Source organism: Nomia melanderi, chromosome 9 (assembly GCF_051020985.1).
Source record: "Nomia melanderi isolate GNS246 chromosome 9, iyNomMela1, whole genome shotgun sequence".
Taxonomy (NCBI): Eukaryota; Metazoa; Arthropoda; class Insecta; order Hymenoptera; family Halictidae; genus Nomia; species Nomia melanderi.
Window position 1 is genome coordinate 261794 of NC_135007.1, and position 22231 is coordinate 284024.

General features: G+C 47.9%; 2 protein-coding genes across 5 annotated transcripts in view; one reads left to right on the forward strand and one right to left on the reverse strand.

Annotated features, from left to right (window-relative positions):
- The window catches only part of MICU1 (Mitochondrial calcium uptake 1), a 168873-nt gene that overhangs the window by 54619 nt on the left and 92023 nt on the right, over positions 1-22231 (reverse strand). The window lies entirely within an intron of this gene.
- Positions 13938-15055, forward strand: LOC143174943 (histone-lysine N-methyltransferase SETMAR-like). The gene has a single exon (XM_076371130.1). The coding sequence runs from the start codon at positions 14006-14008 to the stop codon at positions 15053-15055; it is 1050 nt and encodes a 349-aa protein (XP_076227245.1). The 5' UTR covers positions 13938-14005.

Consider the following 22231-nt stretch of genomic DNA (forward strand, 5'->3'; position numbering starts at 1 on the left):
AAACAATGATCATGCTCTTGGATGCACTCTTGTCCTGTCCTGCCTTCTTCGGTTTTGGAGATTGAGATCTTCTTCCACTGCGAAGACTGCTGCTTGATCTCAGGATCGTACCTGTAGATCCAACTTTCATCACCGATAATGATCCTTGACAAGAGTTCTGGGTCATCCAGGAACCAATCTTGACGGATTTGGAGATGGTGGTCCTTTTGTTCTTGTGACAGAAGCCTGGGCACGAATTTGGCAGCAATACGGCGCATGTTCAAAATTGACTTAAGGATTATTTGAATCAGCAGTGTTGTACATATGTGGCCGCCCTGGCCTCTCGTCGTCCTCCAGCGATGTTCTGCCACTTCTAAAACCATTTCCAGTTTCGAATCCATCGTGATTTCGTCAAGGTGAACGTGCACGTGCTAGTACAAACTTGTGTAACACAGGTTTCAATGAAGGTATCGCTTGTCTTCAAGGTTGTTATTCATCTGTGCTCCGCGCACATGCCAATCATGTGATCCGCTCGGTCACAGTAGACACATTCCCGGAATTTAATGATCGCACCTCGTATTTTAATTGTCGGTAAATCCAGCTTTAAAGTAAATTCTAAGGTGGGGGCCGCAGGGAAGTAGGGCCCTTCCAATTGCGATCTCGATCTTCTTGGGAGGGTTTTGGTGCCTAAAACTCCTTTCACTCCACCTCCTTGTGGTAGTCCCTGGGAACTTCCCCCTTTCGGGGTTGACTCTGAGGAGCGAAACCACCCCTAGCGAGGGCGGGAATATCGGAAACGTACTTGGCAAAGAACTTAAAACAATCATGAATAGAAAAACAAATGGTAAAAAGTTTACGGTGCAGGGGGTCGGATTCCCCAGTAACGGCGCGGTCAGGGGTGGGCGAAAAGGCCCCTCCACGTCGTTATCCGACAACTGCGGGTCGTCAGATGTGGCCCACTATGCCCCTGACGATGTATTGACTAGCAGCGTGCCTATCGCGATTCCGGGTACATCAACTCGGGCTGATGGAACCGGAGGAACGCGGCGAGTCACTTACGCAGTGACTGCGCACTTAACAGAGGGACCGGTTTCCTTCAATGAAATCACACAGGCTCCATCCCCAGCATCTTCGTATGACACGGATGTTGCGAGCCTTAACGATTGGTCGATAGCTCGAAAAACCTAAAGGATATGGTGGTTCGGAACAAGAGGCTTCACACACGCATGGTGCGTATGGTTGAAGCTCCTAATTTAAAAGTATTGACCAAGAATACCCGGTTGAGGAAAAGGAATCAGGACTGGGAGGCTTCTCAAAGAAGTCTCACTCTAAAGGTAGCAAAGCAGTGGCGGCTCGCGTATAGGCACTGTGGAACCGCAGCACCCCCAATTCCCACTTGATATTATCGATAACATTTAATATAATGAGTCTTTTTTTCTTTAATTCATTCTTTATACTTGTACAATATATAATCCTTAAGCTTAATGTCAGTAGCCATACCCCAGTTTATGAAAAAGATACAAAAATTTTTGTATGTTTGCATCTAACTTAAATTCAGATTTGAAGAATCACTTAGAAACCAGTGTAATCTTCAAAGGTGTTTGTATGACCATTCAGAATGAGATACTTAACTGCCTGCTACAAATATACCATGAGGAGATAAGGACGAAAATCAGAAAAACTTCCTTTGTAGCTGTCATCAGTGATGACAAAACAGATGTTTTGGAACACACTCAAATGGGCCTTGTTTTACAGTACGTATTGAATGGAGAAATATTTGTGCGTTTTTGGGGATTTTTTATTTCAGAAAATCAAACTGCAGATGGCATGTTAAAGCGTATTTTAGAACAATTGGACATAATCCTTTAAGGAAATGGACAAAAACTGATAGCTCAGACATTTTGATGATGCAAATGTCATGAAAGGAAGAAAAGCAGAAGTTCAAGCAAAAATAAAAGCAGTTTATAGTAATGCACATTTCATTCATTGTTGTGTAGATCAACTTAATTTAATATTCTTCTCAAGATCACCGCAATAGGTGTCCATTCTCAAGATAGAAGTCAGCATTCCATGTCCATCTTCTACAAGGTGGAATTTAAAAAACTACCTTACTGAAATTCAGTCAACATCAAATGCAGATCAAACCATTGCAAAAGCAACAAGAATTTTAAAATACCTGAATGACGATAATTTCAAGTTTTGGTTACAGCTTTTTTATCAGATTATGCCTCATGTTGAAATAATTTACAACCAAATGCAATCTCGAGAAATTGGTGTGTTTAAAGTTAATAAATATATAACAAATTTCAAAACTGCTATTTTAGAATTTAGAAATTCAAAGTACTGTGAGAACCCTTCAAACACAGTCATGGCAGAAGCTAAGGAAGTGTGCAACTGTATATGTGTTAATATAATGGACAGATGTTATTCCACTAAACACTTAGTAGCTGCTAAATTGTTCAATAAGAAATACTTCACTAGTTTTAAGAAAGAACATTCCACAGAAGAGATAGAAGACAAAGAAAAGCTTGAAACTAAACTAAAAGTATTTTATTGTAGGTTTAGTATTCAGGAGTATTGCAAATTAATTGAGCTGCTGAAATTTATCTTGAAAAATAATCTAGATGATGTTTTTAGTGAAATTACAAAACTGATAAAAATCCTCTTGACAGTTCCCATGACTGCATCAGAGGTAGGGCGCTGCTTTTCAACATTGAAGAAAATAAAAACTCTTCAAGGAAACACTATGAATTCTGAAAGACTAAATGCGCTTGCAGTGCTTTCAATGGAGAAAAATTTTCTTAGTTGTCATCCAGAGATAAAAAAAAAAATTATTCATCTTTTCGCGCAAATTAAAATAAGAAGAATGGATTTCATTTTTAAATGATTAGATTAAACTTAAACTGTAACAGTTTAAGTTAAAGTAAGTAAAAAATGTTTGATTTTGTTCTTTTAGGATTTTATCAAGTTTCTGAATAAATTTTCTTTTTATACATGTTTGTTTCCTTTTACACAATTTTAAAACAAAGGCTAAACATTTTCTGAAGCAGCATCCCCACTAATTTTAGCTACGAGCCGCTACTATGGCGAAAGGTAAGCTTGTGCAATCAAGTCGCTTCGCAATTTATCAAGTAAAGTGACGGTAAAATGTGCGTGTAGAAATTCAAAAGTGTGCAAGAAGTGTAGTGGGAGGGTATAGAGACAGTGTAGTGTTCAAAGTGCACGGTTAAAGTAGAAAATAAAAAAGAATAAAGAAGTTATTGACGATATAGTGTTGGCGTGGGCACGCCACATGAACTTGAGCGCCAAAAGCCTTCGGGCAGAGAAAACTCTAGAAATAGTTATCAGAACGGGTAAATATTTCGATCAGTAGTTCGTTTAATGTTTAGGAACAGAGTGAAAGTGGAGAGAAAACTGGAGAAGGCGGGAAGGTACAGAAAGCAGCAGGGACACCTGTGAGTAACTGCCGGAGACAATAGCAAGGGAGCGGCGCAACGGAGGATGGTGCTGGCAAAGGCGTGTGACAATTGTTGAAGTCTAACTTCCAAATCATGCGTTGCACAACAAAGTTTTGTATACAGAAGTTGCATGGTCTGAAGGGGTACATCATGTGGGGGCCTGAGGGAAGTAGGGTTCCGTCGATGGAGGCTCGGATCCATTGGCCGAACTCTGCTTCCTAAAACTCCTCTCACTCCACCTCCTCGTGGTGGTCCCTGGGTACTTCCCCCTTCTGGGGGATGCCAACGGGGTGAGGGGTCTCCAGAGGAAGTAGCTCCGATGATGCGTCAGGCTGTACTGGCTCAGGCTCAGCCATGCCAGGGAGGCTGACGCGGAGGGGTGAAACCACCTCTGGAGGGGACGGGTTTCACGATACCGACTTCGGCGAATATACATAAAAAAATATGATGAGTCAGAAAAACGGAAAGAAAGTTTACGGTGCAGGGGGCTTCGGATCCCACAGTACCGGCGCGGAGCGCGGATCTCGACCGGGCCCCAACGCGTCGTTATCATACGACCGGGGGTCGTCAGGGGTGGGCCACTGTGCCCCTGGCGATGCATCTACTAGCAGCGTGCCAATTACCGTGCCGGGTTCATCGAGACGCGTTACCCATCGGCATCGGCCGCCGTACCCGCCGCGGGTAGTGGTAGTGCCGGCGCTACCAATAAAACCAGTGGTGGCCCTTCTGGCCCCACTGGGGTTGAAAACACTGCGCCGCCGTCAGCGCCGCCCGGGGCTTCCGGGTCCGCGGGCGGCACGGAGTCGTCCAAGTCGGGGGGGGGGGGGGGGGGGGGGGGGGGGGTCCACAGGGCCCACACCCCAGGGGGAGAGTGTGGCGGTGGAGGCCATGCAATTGGTGGACATTGATCCAACAATTGCCGCCTCCACCGCTACACTCGTAGCAGAGGGGGAAGGTCCGGGGGTGGCCATGGAAGTTGATCGTTCCTGATCTTCCAGGTCAATCTGGGCCGCTCCAGAAGGGCACAGGACCTCTTGGTCCAGTACCTGATGGAGCACCGGGTGGGGCTGTCGGTCGTAGCGGAGCCATACGTGGTGCAAAACCACCCTCTCTGGGTGGGTGACACCGCCGGCTCCGTTGCGATCACATGGCAGTGCCTTCCTGGTTTCCCCCCCTGCTCCTTCCTGGAGCGGGGTATGGGGTACGTGGGGGTCCTGTGGGGCAACATCGCGGTGGCGGGGGTTTATTTCTCCCCCAGCCGTAGCCGACAGGAATTCGATGAATTCCTGGGAGGACTCGGGGACTTTGTCTCACGACAGGGTTCCCGGGCGGTTCTCGTCCTGGGGGAGTTCAACGCCCATGCCACAGCATGGGGTTGCCCCAGGACGGATCCGAGGGGGTCGGCGCTGCTGGAGTGGACGGCTGGGTTGAACCTGGTGTGCCTAAACACCGGCTCGGAGAGCACGTTCGTGTCGTCGAGGGGGGAGTCTGTGGTGGATCTCACCTGGGCTTCCCCTTCGGCGGCGCTGCGGGTCTCCGGCTGGCGGGTCCTCACTGAGATGGAGACCCTCTCTGACCACGTGTGCGTGGCCATGGAGATGGACTCCGTCTCACGTGGGGGGGCATGCCTGGTTGGATCCAGACGCTCGCGCGGGGGTGGATCACTGCCGCCGCGATGGAAATGGGGGGAACTTCGAGAGGACCTCTATAAAGCCGCGGCTCAGGTCGTGGCTTGGGCCTCACCGAACAGCGGCCTCTCGCTGGCTGACCCGGTGAACCGCGTTGCTTGGGAGCTCCGCCGGGACATGGTTGCGATCTGCGACGCGGCCATGCCCCGCGCGGGGCCTCCCAGAGCCCATGGGAGGGCCTACTGGTGGTCGGCGGAGATCGGGCGGTTGCGGGTTTGCTGCAACCGACTTCGCCGGCGGTTCACCTGGGCCAGAAAGCGGAGGCTAACGCATGAGCGTGTTGCGGAAGCATACCGGGCGTACGCAGACGCCCGGTTTGCGCTGCAGCACGCTATCGGGAGAGCCAAGTCCCGTGCCTGGGAAGAGCTCCTCGGTGCCGGGCACGGGGATCCGTGGGGCCGGGCGTACAGGACCGTCTTGGGGAGGCTCAGGCCCTGGGCCCCCCCAACGACGGAGGTACTGGAGGTCAGGACACTGGACAGCATAGTCCGGACCCTGTTCCCAGAAGGGGACGGTGCGCCCGACCTCTCCCCCGTGGACCGATTAATAACGTCGCTGTTGGCCGACGCGCGTTCGCGGGCATCCGGTTTCGATCCGGGTGCAGGGGGGTGGTCGCGCGAGCTCGAAATCGGCAACGAGGAGCTCGGGAGGGCGGTAAAACGAATGTGTGCTAAGAAGGTCGCGCCTGGGCCGGACGGATTGCCTGGGCGCGTCTGGGGCGCGGCAATGGAGGTCCTCGCTCCGCGGGTCATGCGGCTGTTCAACAGCTGCCTGGCCCGCGGGGATTACCTGCGGGAGTGGAGGGTGGCTCGGCTGACCCTCATAAGCAAGCCTGGGAGGCCTGCCGGAATGCCCTCGGCATACAGGCCGATTAGTTTACTCGACGAGGTGGGAAAGCTATTCGAAAGGATAGTAAATTCCCGCCTCGTCGACCACCTGTCCCTTCGTGCGCCGGGACTGGATGGGGCCCAGTTTGGGTTCCGGAGGGGGCGTGGCACGATCGATGCTATCGGTCGTGTGCGCTCCTTCTCCGAGAGCTGGACCGGCCGGGGGGGCGTGGTGATGGCGGTGTCGATCGATATCGACAACGCCTTTAACACGCTGCCCTGGTGTAAGATACAGGAGGGACTGGAGTATCTCCGGGTTCCCCTGTATCTGAGGAAGGTGATCTCGGCGTATCTCCGGGATATTCACGGATAGGGACGGCAGGTCTCACAGGAGATCAATTGACCGCGGCGTGCCCCAGGGATCCGTCCTGGGGCCCACATTATGGAATATCGGGTTCGATATAGTTTTGAGGGATCCCCTCCTGCCGAACACGGAAGTGGTCTGCTACGCAGACGACACACTTCTGCTGGTCGGTGGGACGGGATTTGCGGCGGTCAGCCGAGCCGCGGAAGTGGCAGCATCGGCGCTGATGCGCTCTATCCGCGGGTTGGGCCTGCGGGTTTCGCCCACCAAAACGGAGGCGATGTGGATGTACCACCGGTCCCGTCTGGGCGGCCCGCCGCCTGACTCGCGGATAATGCTGGGAGGGGCACCGGTCCCGTCTGGGCGGCCCGCCGCCTGACTCGCGGATAATGCTGGGAGGGGCTCCGGTCCGGGTCGGGAACCAGATGAAATATCTGGGACTCGTCCTGGGCAGCCACTGGCAGTTTGGGCCCCATTTCGCCCAGTTGTTCCCTCGGGCTTGGGGGGTGACTTGCGCCCTGGCGCGGTTGCTCCCCAACCTTGGGGGTGTGGCTGGGCGGGTACGGCGGCTGTACGCGGGGGTGGTGCGGAGTATCGTCATGTACGGCGCGCCCATCTTCGCCGACGACCTGGTGGCGGACAAGCCTACCCGGCGCCTTTTGGGCCGGTTGCACAGGTTGTCCGCCATCAGGATCGTGAGGGGATACCGCACCCTCTCGGGTGCAGCGGCGGCAGTCCTGGCGGGGTTCCCGCCCTTTGACCTTCAGGCCGTCGCCCTACGAGATATTTATCTCCGGGCGAGGTCTGGGGCTGGGGGCGGGGGTACCGGCGGGGAATGAGACCCGGACACCCTGGGGTCCGTATGGAACCCCAGGGACCAGGTCTGGCGGCGCGTGTGGGAGCGCTGGCGACTCCGTCTTTCAGACGAGGAGTTGGCCTCCCACCGCGTCGTTGGGGCTGTCTTGCCGAGCTGGGAGGCTTGGCGGGACAGCGGTGGAGTGCCTCTCACCTTCCGCGTGACACAGGTGCTGTCCGGGCATGGCTGCTTCGGGGAGTACCTGTGCCGCATCAAGCGGGAGCGTGATGCCCGATGCTGGCACTGTGACGGGGACCGGGACACGGCGCAGCACACGCTGGAATTTTGTCCAGCGTGGGCTTCCGAGCGCCGGATCCTGGTCCGCGCCATAGGGGGGGACCTCTCTCCAGCAGCGCTCATTAGGGCCCTGCTGGGGGGAGGTCAAAAATGGGAGGCCGTCGCCTCCTTCTGTGAGCATGTTATGCGGCAGAAGGAGGCGGCGGAGACGGAAAGGGAGCGGGACTCCCATCCGTCTCGATTGGGTAGGGGGAGGGGTCGGCAGCGTCACCGGGCGAGAAGTCCGGGACCGCCGGCCCTCCCATCTTAAGATTCTGGCCGCCGGGCCCGGGGTTCCGGAACCCACGGAACCGGCGTGCCAGAGGGCTCAAGTCGCCTCTAGTTGGGGCTAGAGGCGACTCTTGCACGGGTCCTGGGGAGGGAAGGACGCAGTCGGAGTGTACACGCTGCGTCCCGTGATCCGCGGGGGTCTTGTTCGCGTTTTTTTTTTTGTGCATGAAGTCTTTCCATGCAATTAGTGTCTCGTATACTAGTGTGTCGTGTTGGCTTATACTGGGCCGGAGGGTGTCGCCGAGGGTAAATGTTTGGTTCCGGGACACCCTGTGTTATGGCCGAGGATGGTACACCCCTGGAGCTTTAGTGAGTAAGAATCTCACACTACCCCTCGCCAGCCCCAATGGTGAGGGGTGCCTGATGCAGGTTATCCAGGGTGAAAAAAAAAGGGGGGTACATGATGTAATGTATTTATTTCTTTTAAAGGTGGAAGCATTCCGGAGATTTGAAAGTCGACTTTGTTTTTTTTTAATGGAATACTATATTTTTTATACTAAAATATGGAAGAATGTAGAATTCTGAGTAAAAAAGTATTGACCTTCATTAACCCTAAACCTAATAATTAACTATTAATTTCACTTTATTTCCTGAAAATTTTCTTCGTGTAACATCAAGTTAGAAATTCAACCTTATCACAGATTTCCGCAGGACAGCAGGATTATCAGGTTTAGGGCTAATGAAGGTCAATGATGGAGGCGAAGAAAACCAACAACATAGTGGTAAAAGGATGCCAAGTCCTGCAGACCACCATAAGGTAGCTGAAAAGGAAAAACCCCAACGCCTCAGATACTGAAGTGAGACGCAGTGCATCCCCAGGATCAAAAAAGGCAAGCGAGATATGTCTTTTCCCTCGAGTTCCATAATGGACTAGCAACAGTGGAAGTTGCACTCACAGGTAAGACACAAAATAAAACAAAGAAGCACAGTCTTGCTATACTAGCCAAACTGGTCAGCAGCCTAAAAACTGGAGCTACAGAAATAAAACTAAAAAGTCGTGGCTAGTTTGAGATCACATTTCCTAACCAAGACCTGGCCAATCAGTTCGTAATGACAAACCACCCCCGAGAAGCAAACCTAGAAACATACATTCCAAAACATAAGATAGAGAAGGTTGGCGTAATCAAAGGAATACCAAAGGAAATTTCAATGGAAGAATAGATTAACGAGACAACAACGCCCCTCCAAGATAAAGAAAACCACAAGACAGAACAGGAAACACATCAACGAAAATTCAGGGGACTGGGAGTGGATACCCAGCGAAACAGTGTTAGTAACTTTCAAAGGAAATATACTCCCTAACTATATCAGACTCTACGGATTTTTGAATATACCAGTAAGGGTTTATGTTGCACCAGTATGGATTTGCACAAACTGCTACAAATAAGGACACTCTACAAAATTCTGCAGAAGCCCAAGACTATGTGGGTAATGCCACGAACAAAGGGGAGAAGCACATAAATGCTCCATGGTGGGAGAAACCAGCTGCTCAGACTGCAAAGGGAGGCATGAAACATTCTCCAAAGAATGTGAAAAATACAAACAGAACCCAGAGATCAATGAAATTATGGCATACGAAGGCAAACCCTTCTTTGAAATTAAAGAAAGCTTGAGAAACAAGCTTCAATTACAGCAGTCCCCCTTATAACAAGCAATAAAACTAATTTACTCAGGCGTATGGGGAACTACTTTCCAACCCTACTAGAAACAAGTATGGAGAGGGAGCTCCATTTGAAGAACATAGAATGACAATAAAAAAAAGAAGCAAACTAATAACAAAATATGGCAAAAAGAAGAAAAAATATGCAACACATCCGCAACACTCCAGCCTTCCAAAGAACAAAACAATAAACAGTAATAACAATGCACATGCAAGAAAATGTAAAAGTTGACCATTCACCTCAATAACGAAACTCTTTAACAAGAGTCACAGCAGCAACATAGAACAACAAAGAACAAAAACAGCTAGACAGTTACAGAGGCTACAAGCAAAGCCCCTAACAGATACTCCTAAACAGTATAAAGGACCAGCAAACAGATAAACACCATGGATAATTTTAAAATATTACTCTAGAATTGCAGAAGTGCTAAAAACAAACAGGAAATCCTACAAAAGGTAAATCCAGACTATGATGCGATAGTCTTGACAGAAACATGGCTCCAAGCCAATCAAAGCTTTATCATAAAAAATTTCAAAATAATCAGGAGATATCATAGACAGTAAAAACAGTGAAACTCTTGCGGAAACCCTCATGGTAAAAATTAAAGCATGAGACAAGGAAATAACTATAGCTGCCTGTTACAGGCCTTCGAGGTATACTACCTTGATCAAAAAGTTTTGGGACTGGCCACCGCATGGCGCTGTCAGTCACACGATTGGTTTTTTTTTGTTAGGTTATCATATCTGTCATTGATACTTCCTTCCAAATTTCAGCGTCATAGCTTGATGTTTGTAAAAGTTATGCTGTACTGAGTACATCTTTGTGCGTGTTTTCGATTTTATATTAGGTCTACCGAAAAGTTCTGTCCCTTCCGGTTACACTCAGTTTCAACAAGTATGCGCATATTCATGTATACACATTGACGTCGCAGATGAACTAAAACGAAGATGATTCCTGTTAGTATTAAATGAGACGCGACCGTGTACCCACGGCTCCTGATAAAGTTCATTTACGCCACTGTATTTTGTACGAATTCCAACAAGGAAGAAATGCTACAGAAGCGTGTCTTTGATTAACGACGATACTATCAAGATCATGTTAGAGCAAAATCCTTTTTTGACAACATCGGAGATTGCAGAAAGGCTTGATTCAGTTCAACAAACTATTTCGAACCATATTTGGAAACTAGGATTTGTGTGGAAATATTCGAGATGAGTGCCACATAAGTTAAGTGAGAAGAATTTGAATGATCAAATCATCGTATGCATATCTTTGCTTGCACGGAACAAAGTCGAACACTTCTTGGACTGGATCATAACTGGGGATGAAAAGTGGATTACATATGAAAACATCGTAAGGAAAAGGGCATATTGTAAACCCAGAAAATCTGCCCCGTCCACCTCTAAACCTAAGTTGAGCCTGAATAAGAGAATGTTGTGTATATGGTGGGACATTTGAGGACCAATACATTTTGAGCTATTCAAACCAAATGAAAAGCTAAATTCGGAGAGGTACTGTCAACAATTGGATAAATTAAAAACAGTACACCAAGAAAAGAGGCTGGCGATGTTCAATAGGAAGGACGTCATATTGCTTCATGATAATGCCTGGCCACATGTTGTTTGGGGACTCGTCGGAAAGTCGCAGAGCTAAGCTGGGAAATTCTGTCGCATCCACCATACTCCCCGGACCTAGCATCCTCTGATTATCACTTGTTTCTGTCCTTATAAAATTATTTGCAGGGCAAAAAATTCAAGAACAAAGAAGATATCAGACAAGCACTGGCTCAATTTTTGGCCTCTAGAGATAAGGCATTTTTTAAAAATGAGATATACAAATTGCCATCACGTTGGCAAGAAGTCATAAATAATGATGGCAAATAACGTCATAAATAACGATTATTCAAGGTATGAAAAATTTATTCTTTTCTTTTATTTTAAAAACAGACAGAACTTTCCGGTAGACCTAATATATAAACGGGCATAACTCTGACTCTGACTCTGAAACTTCCCACAGAGTTGAGGGATATGGGATAAATATCCAAAATACCGGTAATCAAAAAGGCCTGGACACGCTGATAGATACCTTCCTGCAGATTCTGAAAGTCATACTACCAGAGTACGATGGGCACAAGATGAGGATCATCGAGGATTCGTTTATGAAGGCTAAAAGGGTGTTCCAGGACGATGGTCAGGACACCGCTGCAATTGGACCTGCGCATAACAGGGAAGGTACCACAAGAGGAATTGAGAAGAGGAGGTACAGTTTCACCTCACTGCTCCTAAAACGCATACCTAAGAAGAAGGACTTAAAGAAAAAGGAACCTGCAGGGACGAAAGCGCAGGAAGTTGGTTGCGTCACAGTGGTGGGTAAAAATAGAAAGAGGTCAACAAAAGTTATACCTCTGGACGAAGTACCCACCCCTAAGAATACGACAAAGGTTAAAACAAACACTGACAATAGGACAATATGTAATAGTAGCATTAAGAAGATATGCCCCACTAGGTCCAAAGGGGAGGCAACAGTCATTCTGCTGGAAGACACGAGCAAATAATCTGAAACAATGGCTAGGGTCCAGAGTGAAATAGGAAATGAGATCGAAAGGATTAAGAAAATTAGACTGACAAGGAGCAGCAATATTACTGCCATGCTCTCAAGAAACCTGGTGGATATAATAAAGAAGAAGGAGAAGATTAGGATGGGCCTAACATATGTACTACCGAAGTCTATTCCCAAAATCACTAGGTGATGTTTCTGCTATCATGATTTTGGGCATACAGCCCAGGCATGTCTGGAGAACCATAAGGCGCTGCAGATATGTAGGAGATATGGCCGAGAAAAGAATTGATGAATGAGCTGTATGTGAAGACCCCAAAAGTATGTGAATGAGAAAAAATTGCGACAGCGTGTGCGTGTTGTTAGTAGAACTAACAAGAAAGATGCGAGTGTTGGAAATGTAGTGATTCAAATGAGTGCGAGAATGTATGTGTTAATGAATGAGGGACGAATGTATAGTAGATGGCGTTCGTGTAAGTTGTGTCAGTTCGTGAACGTATTGCGTTGCCATAAATGTAGCGCGTTTGGTTATATGGCCAAGGAATGTAAGGAGAAAGATGCCTTGTACCAAAGATGCGGAGAGAGTGGTCATTTGAAGAGTGCATGTGGAAAGAATGTATATTGCCGTAACTGTAAAAGCAAGGGAAATAAATGTGACCACTCAATGACGTCCTTAGAATGTCCTGAGTATGTAAGAATGTATGGAATAATGGCTGAATTTATATTGAACACGATCCAGTGTAACTGTCACAGAGTGTATGAGGTTGTGTGATTTGGGTGTGTTGATGTGTGAGAAACGTGTGAATGTAGCTATTATACAGGAGCCGTATGTGGCATTAGATGAATGTGTTAAAGGTTTGCCTGCTTGTATGCATGTTTATGTAATTGAGGTGAGCCACAAAAAGGCCGTCGTAGTCATTAATGACGAGAGAATGGAATCAATGTGTGTAAGAGAATAACGAATAAATGTGGTGTGTGTGTGTGTGTGTGTGTGTGCGTGTGCGTGCGTGCGTCGTGTGTGCGCGCGCGCGTGTTTTTGGTGAAGGGGGATTTTGGCGAAGCAGCTGTTGTGTCTGTGTACTGCAGGTACGGGCAGGATTTAGGCGGACGAGGGGAACGACGGGAAATAGGTTGTTGATTGGAATCGATGCGAATACAGTATCGCCCTTGCGGTATAGCATGAGAAAACGTACTGTGCGGAGAAATGCTTGAGAGATGGATAATTGGGAACGGAATGCGTCTATTGAATGAGTCGAGTGAATGGTATACAGTGGTGTGAATAATTATAGACTCAAACAGTTTTTCTCCTTTTTTTCTTCAATGTTTTTCCAGAAACGACTGATCATGCCTGGGTATGTTTGTAATTAGCCAGCTAAGGGTTTCGTATGTGAAGTATGTTGTGTTTAGCTTTGCCAATACAAGCTATAGCTGTTACAATGTTGCAAACGAGTCTTACAACGCTGTGAATATTTATAAACTCAGTTACTCTTCAGAGTTCATTTGGAATGGTTCCGTGCTTTTAACAGATTTAAATACTGAAATATCATTACAATGATTGTCGAAAAGTAGTTTCTTCAAGATTTGTAACATTTTTTTATATTACACTATGCCGCGTGGGCCAGAACTGAGTGATATAGAAAAGCAACGAATAATGGATTTGAGAAGCTGCGGCAAAACTCAACGACAAATTGCGAGTATAATCAATAGATCTCAAAGTGTTGTTAAAAATTTTTTAAAACTTGGTATTGAAAATTATGGTAAAACCAAGAGACCAGGACGACCTATACGATTTTCGTCAACTATAAAACGTGCTGTTTTAAGGGAGATATCAAAAACTGGAGCTCCGTCGACCAAAATTGTGAGTCGATTTACGAGGTCGTTCAATAAGTCCTTAGAAAATCCAAGAGTTGGCGCTCGTAGCATTGAAAATCGTTTGTTTTTAGTTAGCATCATGACTCCCTAGACAGTTGTCAAAGTGTCAATTATATCCATCACATGGTTTCATATTTATTGTCGACTGAAGCAAGAAACTCTTGATTATTTAGAAAAATGGAAAAAAGTGAGTTTCGAGCGGTGATAAAACACTTATATTTGAAAGGCTTAACGCCGAAAGAGATCAAAGCTGAGTTGGATGAAGTTCATGGCACATCTGCTCCTGTGTTTGCAACGGTTTATAATTGGGTAAATGAGTTTAGACGTGGCCGTACATCCACAAAAGATGAACGTCGTTCGGGACGTCCAGTGGAAGTGGCTACTCCCGAAATGATTGGCAAAATCCACGATATGGTTTTGAGTGATCGACGAATCAAAGTGTACGAAGTAGTTGAGGCCACAGGCATATCGCAAGGTACAGTGTTTACAATTTTGCACGAAAAATTAGGTGCGAAAAAAATCTCGGCAAGATGGGTGCCGCGTTTGCTCTCAGTGGAGAATAAACGCAATCGTGTGGTCGACGTTGAGGCTGTTTTGGCGCTTTTTCGTCGCAATCCTGACGAGTTTCTGCGTCGATACATAACTGTGGACAAAACGTGGATACACCACTACAATCCAGAGACAAAGGAACAGTCAAAACAGTGGGTTTTTGAAGGCGAAAGGGCTCCGAAGAAGGCGAAGACGGTGAAATCGGCCGGCAAGGTGATGGCCACGGTTTTTTGGGATGCACGCGGAATCATCTACACCGATTACTTGGAAAAAGGAAAACCAATTACTGGAGAGTATTATGCGTCGTTATTGCACCGGTTGGGCGAAGAAATCAAGAAAAAACGTCCTCATTTGAAAAAGAAAAAGATTCTTTTCCATCAAGATAATGCACGGGTGCACACCTGTGCAGTTTCGATGGCCAAAATCATGGAATTAAAGTTCGAATTATTACAACATCCACTGTATTCACCGGATTTGGCCCCCAGTGACTTTTTTCTATTTCCAAATTTTAAAAAATGGCTCGACGGACAACGGTTCACGTCGAACGAGGAAGTCGTCGCCCAAACAGATGCCTATTTTGAGGACCTTCCGAAATCTTACTTTTCAGATGGCTTAAAAAAGTTGGAGAAACGATTGGAAAAGTGTATAGAGCTGAAAGGAGATTATGTTGAAAAATAAAAAAAAATCTACCTAAAATAGCTTGTTTTTCTATATTTTTCTAAGGACTTATTGAACGACCCTCGTAACTTACAATGTGATTCTAGTCTTGTAAGAAAGTGGATTGCAGCTTCTGGTAAATTTAAATATCAGAAATGTTTGCGAAAACCGGCATTACAGACACGTCATATTAGTGCTAGACTAAAATTTGCTGAGAAATTCATTCAAAGAAGAAACATGTGGAAACATGTTATCTTTAGCGATGAGAAAAAGTTTAATCTTGATGGGCCCGATGGATTAATGTATTATTGGCACGACTTACGCCAAGAAAAAAAAATTTTTTCGCGTAGAAGCCAGGGGGGCGGATCAGTCATGGTTTGGGCTGCCTTCAAAAGAAATATTAAAAGTGAACTAGCTTTCATAAATGGAAGATTGAATGCTACGAATTATCAAAAGATGTTACACAACCATTTGTTGCCATTTATAACAATAATAGAAGACAGCAAGGTAATTTTCCAGCAGGATAACGCACCCATTCACACTGCTTCCTCTACAAAAAAGTGGTTTGCAGAGTTTGGAATCAAATTATTACCATAGCCAGCACTAAGCCCTAATCTAAACCCCATCGAAAACCTATGGGGTATTCTTGCAAGAAAAGTTTATAATCAGGAAAAGCCACAAATCCAAAATGTTCACGAACTTAAAAACAGAATAGAATCTGCATGGACTGATATTCCTAATGAAACATTAAATCAGTTAATTGATAGTGTTCCTGATCGACTATTAGATGTAATAAAAATAACAGGAAAATACACTAAATACTAAATGTAATGGTATAAAAATTAATATTGAGTTTATATTTATTCACACCTTTAAACTGAATTTTCCGAAAAATTTTCATTTTCTTAACGTTTCCGAAAAAGTAAATTTAAGTTTCTTTATACTTCAGTTTTGCTTTCGATTAAGTTATGAAAATATATAAGTGGCTTTTCAAATTTTTCATTTAACATTATGAAAAATGTAGAAATACTGTTGAGTCTATAATTATTCACACCACTGTACATTTGCGAGAGTGCATGGGCAGCGCGACATATTAAGGTGTCATGTGAAAGAGACGAACTGGAAACAATTCGTGAGCAAGGCTGTCCAGCGTACATATGCTGGACAGCCTCTTTCCGGCACCGCAAATGGGTGGTTCGAGAGAGGTTGTAGGTGTATGCAAGATGAACGAATAAATGAGAAATGTTCTGAATGGAGTGAAGTTGTGGACGCAGTAAAGAGGGTAAAAATGAGAAAGGCACCTCGCCCGGATGGCGTGTCAGGCGAAATTGCGAAACGTGTATGGTATACAATTCCGCAATGAATGGTGAGAAATGGGAAAGTGTTGGTGAAAACCAAGTCCAGAAAAACTTTTGACGGCTTATTGCACATCACCTTTCACCGTGGGGCGTACGGCAATCAGGAAAGTTATCCGGATTACCAGGCCGATGACTTGGTTCTGGGACAAGAAAGACCAAATCCCGAATCTACATGTGGCTGGAGCAACATCTGATCTGGTGTTTGTAACCTGCAATCTGTACTTTATAACCGGACCGGAATATACCCTTGCCTTGAAGTCTCTTCATGCTCTTAAGTGACTCACTCTCTCTCCACGAGAAGAGGAGATCTGTGGGGAGGGATCGGTAAGGGAACCGCCGCCGGATGATGAGTGAACGATGGGGGCGGGACACCCCCCCACAAACCAGGAAGAGACAGTATGAAATATAAGACTTCCTCTTCCAGGGTTCAGTATCCCCTCTTTTCCAAGTATGTTCTCTCGCTTTATGTTCAATCTCACGGAAGTTACGTGTTGAGAAGGTGGGCTGGCAACATGTTGCCATCAAAACTCTTACAGGAGTTTGTCCAGTAGGCCCACTAGAGACCAAATGCACCACCCCCCCCCCCCCCCCCCTCCCCAAAACGCTGGTAACGTTCTGGACGGTAACATTCCGTTTCAGCGGGTATTATATCGGCCGTGGTTATACTGATATGAGGTAATTCTTGGAGGAACGGCATGCTCGAAAGAGCGACGACACCTTCCGACTGTCCCTATCTAACGTGCCCCAGGGGCCGTGTGGCGATCACGGTTCGGGGAGTGGCGCCCCCGGGCTCCTTAGCTAGGGTCTAACCAACCCTTGGTGTGGACGAGACACCTTGATATGGCAGGCACAGCTTATTCATGTATGTAAGAAGCCGAACAGGTCCTACCAATAGACCTGCGATTGGATTGGTACTACGGGCGCTCCGGTTGCCCATGAGGGCGTACGAAGGGTGCCTAGTCCCCTTGTCCCCTCACAGAGAGTGACCATGGGTGCTTGTCCCCGGGTCCTCTCGGCCGGTGCAATTGGTGTTGGATTCGTAGTGGCAGTGGTTGCAGCCTACATGCTGGGCAGAGACCTTTCGAGGGTCTCGGCGCGTGAGCAGCGTCCCACCTGCTCCTGGACCAGACAGGAAATCTGGTAGAGTTTTTGGAAAGGTAACTCGGCGCTACCAACAGTCTACTTCCATGGGACTCGTCATCCCCGGGAAGCAACGCTGGTAAGGCTTCGGCCTCAGCTGACTGAGCTTAATCTCAGTCCCACGCCCATGGGGGCCCTCCTTGGTAGGCCTTAACGGCAGGTACTTGGAGGATAATCTGGGTTCCCTCTGTCCCTATCTAACGGGGTATACAGGTGCATGGGGTATACAGGTGCACAGCTTCATTCTGGCACAGCCAACCTCTCCTCCACGTGGTGTACCCTGGGAAACTTTCGAGTTTGCCAACGAGGCTCTGGCGCGACTCCCCTGCGAGCGTCCGGGCGGTATTTATACCGTACGGACCGCGGAGTCGTCAAATACCGTAGCCGGTATGTCTAGCAACGACCCACTGGGGACATCCAACCAGAGGTACGCGAAGCATAACCGGTCGGGGGGCTTGCCTTAACCGGCCGGACCGCGAGGAGATAAACCTCTCTAATAAATCCGAAACCTTAAGTTATGGTGCGCGGCGAAGGGGTGCGGGCCGTCCTTGCGATGGTTCGTGGTTGGTGGGTGCACCAACCCTTAGCGGCCAACCTCGAGGCACCTGGCGAACCTCGTTGTATTCAGCCTTCCCTCCTGGAAAGGGCGTCACCCGGGAGGGTGACTTCATTTCGTCCCTACTCGTGGGATCAATTATGGTCAGAACTAATAAATCAAATAAATCAAAGAAGATGACGGTGGTCGAGGTGCAAAAGGCCCTCGTTGAGAAAGAAGACGCTTGGATGGCTGATGAGAGGGCTTCACCCCCCCTCGTCACCGTCCAAGCAAAGCCGGGTGATACCCAAGAGGTATCACGCCGGAAGAGAAGGATGGACAGGCCGGAAGGTTCCGACTCGGAATCCGGTACTGAGAGGAAAACTGCCTCGCAGAGGAAGAGGCAAAATAAAGAAACTAAACAGGTAGAGGTGACTACCACAGAGCCCGATGACGATCAGACGCCACTGGAAGTACTGTTCGAACAGTGCAAGAAAGTGGCGGATCAAATTCAGGCCATGAGAGACCCTAGGCATGCTCGTGATCTTGAAAAATTCAAGTACATCACCTTCATCGCCAGGGAATATGCGACAGAAGTCGAGGAGAAATGTAAGGTGCTAGGTGAAGCCGAAAGGCGGATCCAAGCCCTTACTGAGGAAAAAGAAACTGAGAGAGCAGTGATGAAGAAGAAGCTTGAGGATGCCGAAAGGCGGATACAAGCATTAGAGAAAGAAAGGGCGAGTGCATGCGCCCAGGTAAGGCCAAAGACCTTACCAGTGAAGCCGACTTTGGCAGATAAGCCGAAGAAGGCAACGGCCCAGTCGTACGCGACTGCGGTCAAGCAGAACATAAGCACGAAACCAAAGGGAACGGTGCGACACGTTGTCACCGTTTACCTCAAGGAAGAAGGGAATAAAGATAGCAAAGCAACGAAAGTTGCTTTGCAGAAATGCTTTAACCCCAACCAGGATAGGTTGAAGGTTAAAGCCATAAGAAGCATAAATAAAGGAGGCATCCTCGTCGAAACGGCGACGAAGGATGACCTCCAGAAGCTCATTAAGAGCAAGAGAGCCAATGAAAAGGGACTGACGGTGACAGTCCCTAAAAAGAAGAAGCCAAAGTTGGTCCTGTACAACGTACAGGACCAGTCGAAGGAAGAGCTGCTCGCAGCTCTCAAGTCACAGAATGATGACTTGGCTACAGACGATATAAAGCCGCTGTTTAAGACAGCAAAAGGCAAAAATTGGGTGGTGGAAACATCACCCAAAACAAGGGAAACAATATTGAGCAGAGGCAGATTGTTCCTCGGCTGGCACGCCTGTCGCGTACGTGACTACGTCGTGGCAGGCAGGTGTTTCCGTTGTCAGGCGTTTGGCCACATAGCCAAACACTGCTGGGCAAAGGTAGACACCTGCGGGCATTGTGCTGCCGAGGGTCACTGCTACAAAGAGTGCCCAAATAAAGAGAAAGGACCCTCTTGCATAAATTGCAAGAGGGCAAAGAGACCACACAATCACTCATCCAGAAAGGATGAGTGTCCCGCCTATAAAAAGGCAATAGAGACCCTAGTCTCGAAGACAGACTACGGGGATGAAAGAACCGAAAGATGGTGATAATCCACCCGAACGACGGCGCGGGCATAACGACCTCACGGAAGTTATGTGTCGGGAGGGTGTGATCGCAACTTGTTGCGATCAAAACTCTTACAGAAGCTTGTCCTGTAAGCCCGCTAGAGACCGAATGCGACTCAGCCTCCTCGTGGTCCCCGCTGGTAACGTCCTGGACGGTAATATTCCGTCTCGACGGTTATTATCGGACAGGGCGGCTAAATGAGTCGCGCCCCGCGAGGGGCGGTCTTCTCTTCTGATGATCCTGCGGGTGAAGGAGAGGTTATTCCAAACACAGGCATCGTACAGGCGCGGGCTGTACGGTGCTCCCTTGGCGGGGGTTCCGCCAAGGAAGTGGAGGCCCATCAGGCTTCTCGTTGTGACTTGTCACATGCCGATATGAGTATAATCTCGAGGTGCGGCATGCCCTACTTCAGGGTAGCGAAATACCTTCTGTCCCTATCTACCCCCCCCCCCGGGGGGGGGGGCGCCGGTAGATGGCGGTTCGGGATTTTGCGCCCCCGGGGTTCCCGAGCACTCGCATACCGTAACCGGCTGTCGTTGGCAACGACCCACCGGGCCAGGGGGCCCAATAACCCTCTGTCCCGGTGGTACGCGCGACAGACCGGCCGGGGGTCTTGCCTTAACCGGCTGGGCCGCGAGGAGATAAACTTCTCTAATAAATCCCTTGCTCAAGCTATGGTGCGCGGCGGAGGGCGCGTATCGGCCTTGCACTAACACTGTGGATACGTGGCCGGTGGGTGCACCGGTCTCTAGCGGCCACCCTCGGGACACCTGGCTCCTCCCGAGTGTAGAAGCCTTCTTCGTGGGAATGGGCGTCACCCCACGAAGCGACATACGATCGACCCATCTCGTGGGAACCAAATGGATAAGGGAAAAATTAAACTCAGGGATATTTTGGGGGGGAAACAGAAGGAAGGGGAGGTGCGGGAGGTGGAAATGAGGCCACCCTCCGCGAAAGGACGGACACTAGTGTCCAGGAGCGCGAGCCCGGTAAAACGGGTGAAACGAACGGCTTCCGACTTGGGAGAGGCTGCGGTTGCTCTTGGAACGAGCGCGAGTGTATGTGCGGGTGAGAGTGTGCGTAAAAAAGAGAGCGTGTGTGAAGTGGAGAGAATGAGGGAAACGACAAACAAGATGCGGAAGTTTCTGTTTGCCGAGAGCAACCGGCTTTCGAAGCAATGCATCGAGTTTTTCCTTGGATGTGCTGCTGAGTATGAGGAAGTGATGGTGGATATGTTGCGGAAGAATGAAAGATTGAGTGGAAGGCTGAGCGAATGTGAGAAGTATGTGGAACAAAGAGTGAATGAATGCGTGCAGCGAGTGAGTGATGCGAGACCGTTATCCTATGCAGGAGCGGCAGGAAGAGTGACTGGCAGTGTAAATGTGAAAATGAGTAGCGGATCAAGCCAGGGTGTGAGTGAGAGTGTGAGTGTTAGGCCGCGTACTAAAACGTACGCGGTTGTTGTGAAAGCGAAGGATGAGAGTGCGAAACTGACGAGTGAGGATGTGAAACAGAAAGTACTAAAGAATGTGAGTGGTGAGTTGAATATACGTGTGCGTGCGGTGAGGAAAACAAGAAGTGGAGGGCTTGCCATCGAGGCAGCTAGTGAGAAAGAGGTGAGAATGTTGAGTGAATGTAAAAAGTTTGCGGATCTGGGGCTCAAGGTAGAGGCCCCCAGAAAGATTGGTCCGAAAGTAATCATTTTCGATGTCGAAAATGAGATGACTAACGAGGACCTGCTGAGTGAGTTGTTTGCGAAAAATTTTAAGAATGAGGGTATAAGTGAAAAAGAGTTTAGTGAGAGAGTGAGAGTTGTGAATCGGACGAACAGAAAGGGAATGAGTGTTGGAAACGTGATTGTAGAAATGAGTAAGAGAATGAGGGATGTGTTGATGAATGAGGAACGAGTATATATTAACTGGCGTGCGTGTAAAGTAAAAGATTTTATGAATGTTATGAGGTGCTTCAGGTGCTTTGCATTCGGGCACATGATGCGAGAATGTAGTTTGGAAGAGCGTTTGTGTGAGAGATGTGGAAAGAGTGGGCACTTGCGTGATAAGTGCAAGAGTGAGAGTGCTTGCAGGAACTGCAAGTTAAAGGGGCGAAAGGGTGACCACCCGGTGATGTCAACGGACTGCCCCGAATATGTGCGAATGGTGGAGAGAGAGAGGATGCGTGTATGCGATGACTGAATGTTGTATGAATGTATTGCAGTTAAATTGTCAGCGTGCGTATATGGTTCTGTGTGATTTAGGTAATGTTATGTGTGAAAGGAGTGTGAGTGTGGTATTGTTGCAGGAGCTGTATGTGAATAAGGGATGTGTGAGGGGACTGCCGTCGGCCTGGCGGGTTTTCTCCTGTTCGGAGGAACCCGGTAGGGCGGCGGTGGTCATAAGGGATGAATGTATAGATGCTGTGTGCGTGAATGAATGTACGAATGAATTTGGAGTGTGTGTGTGGTTGAAGGGAGATTTCGGAGAGATGATTGTGGTATCCATGTACTGCCGGTACGGACGAGATATCGAACCGTAC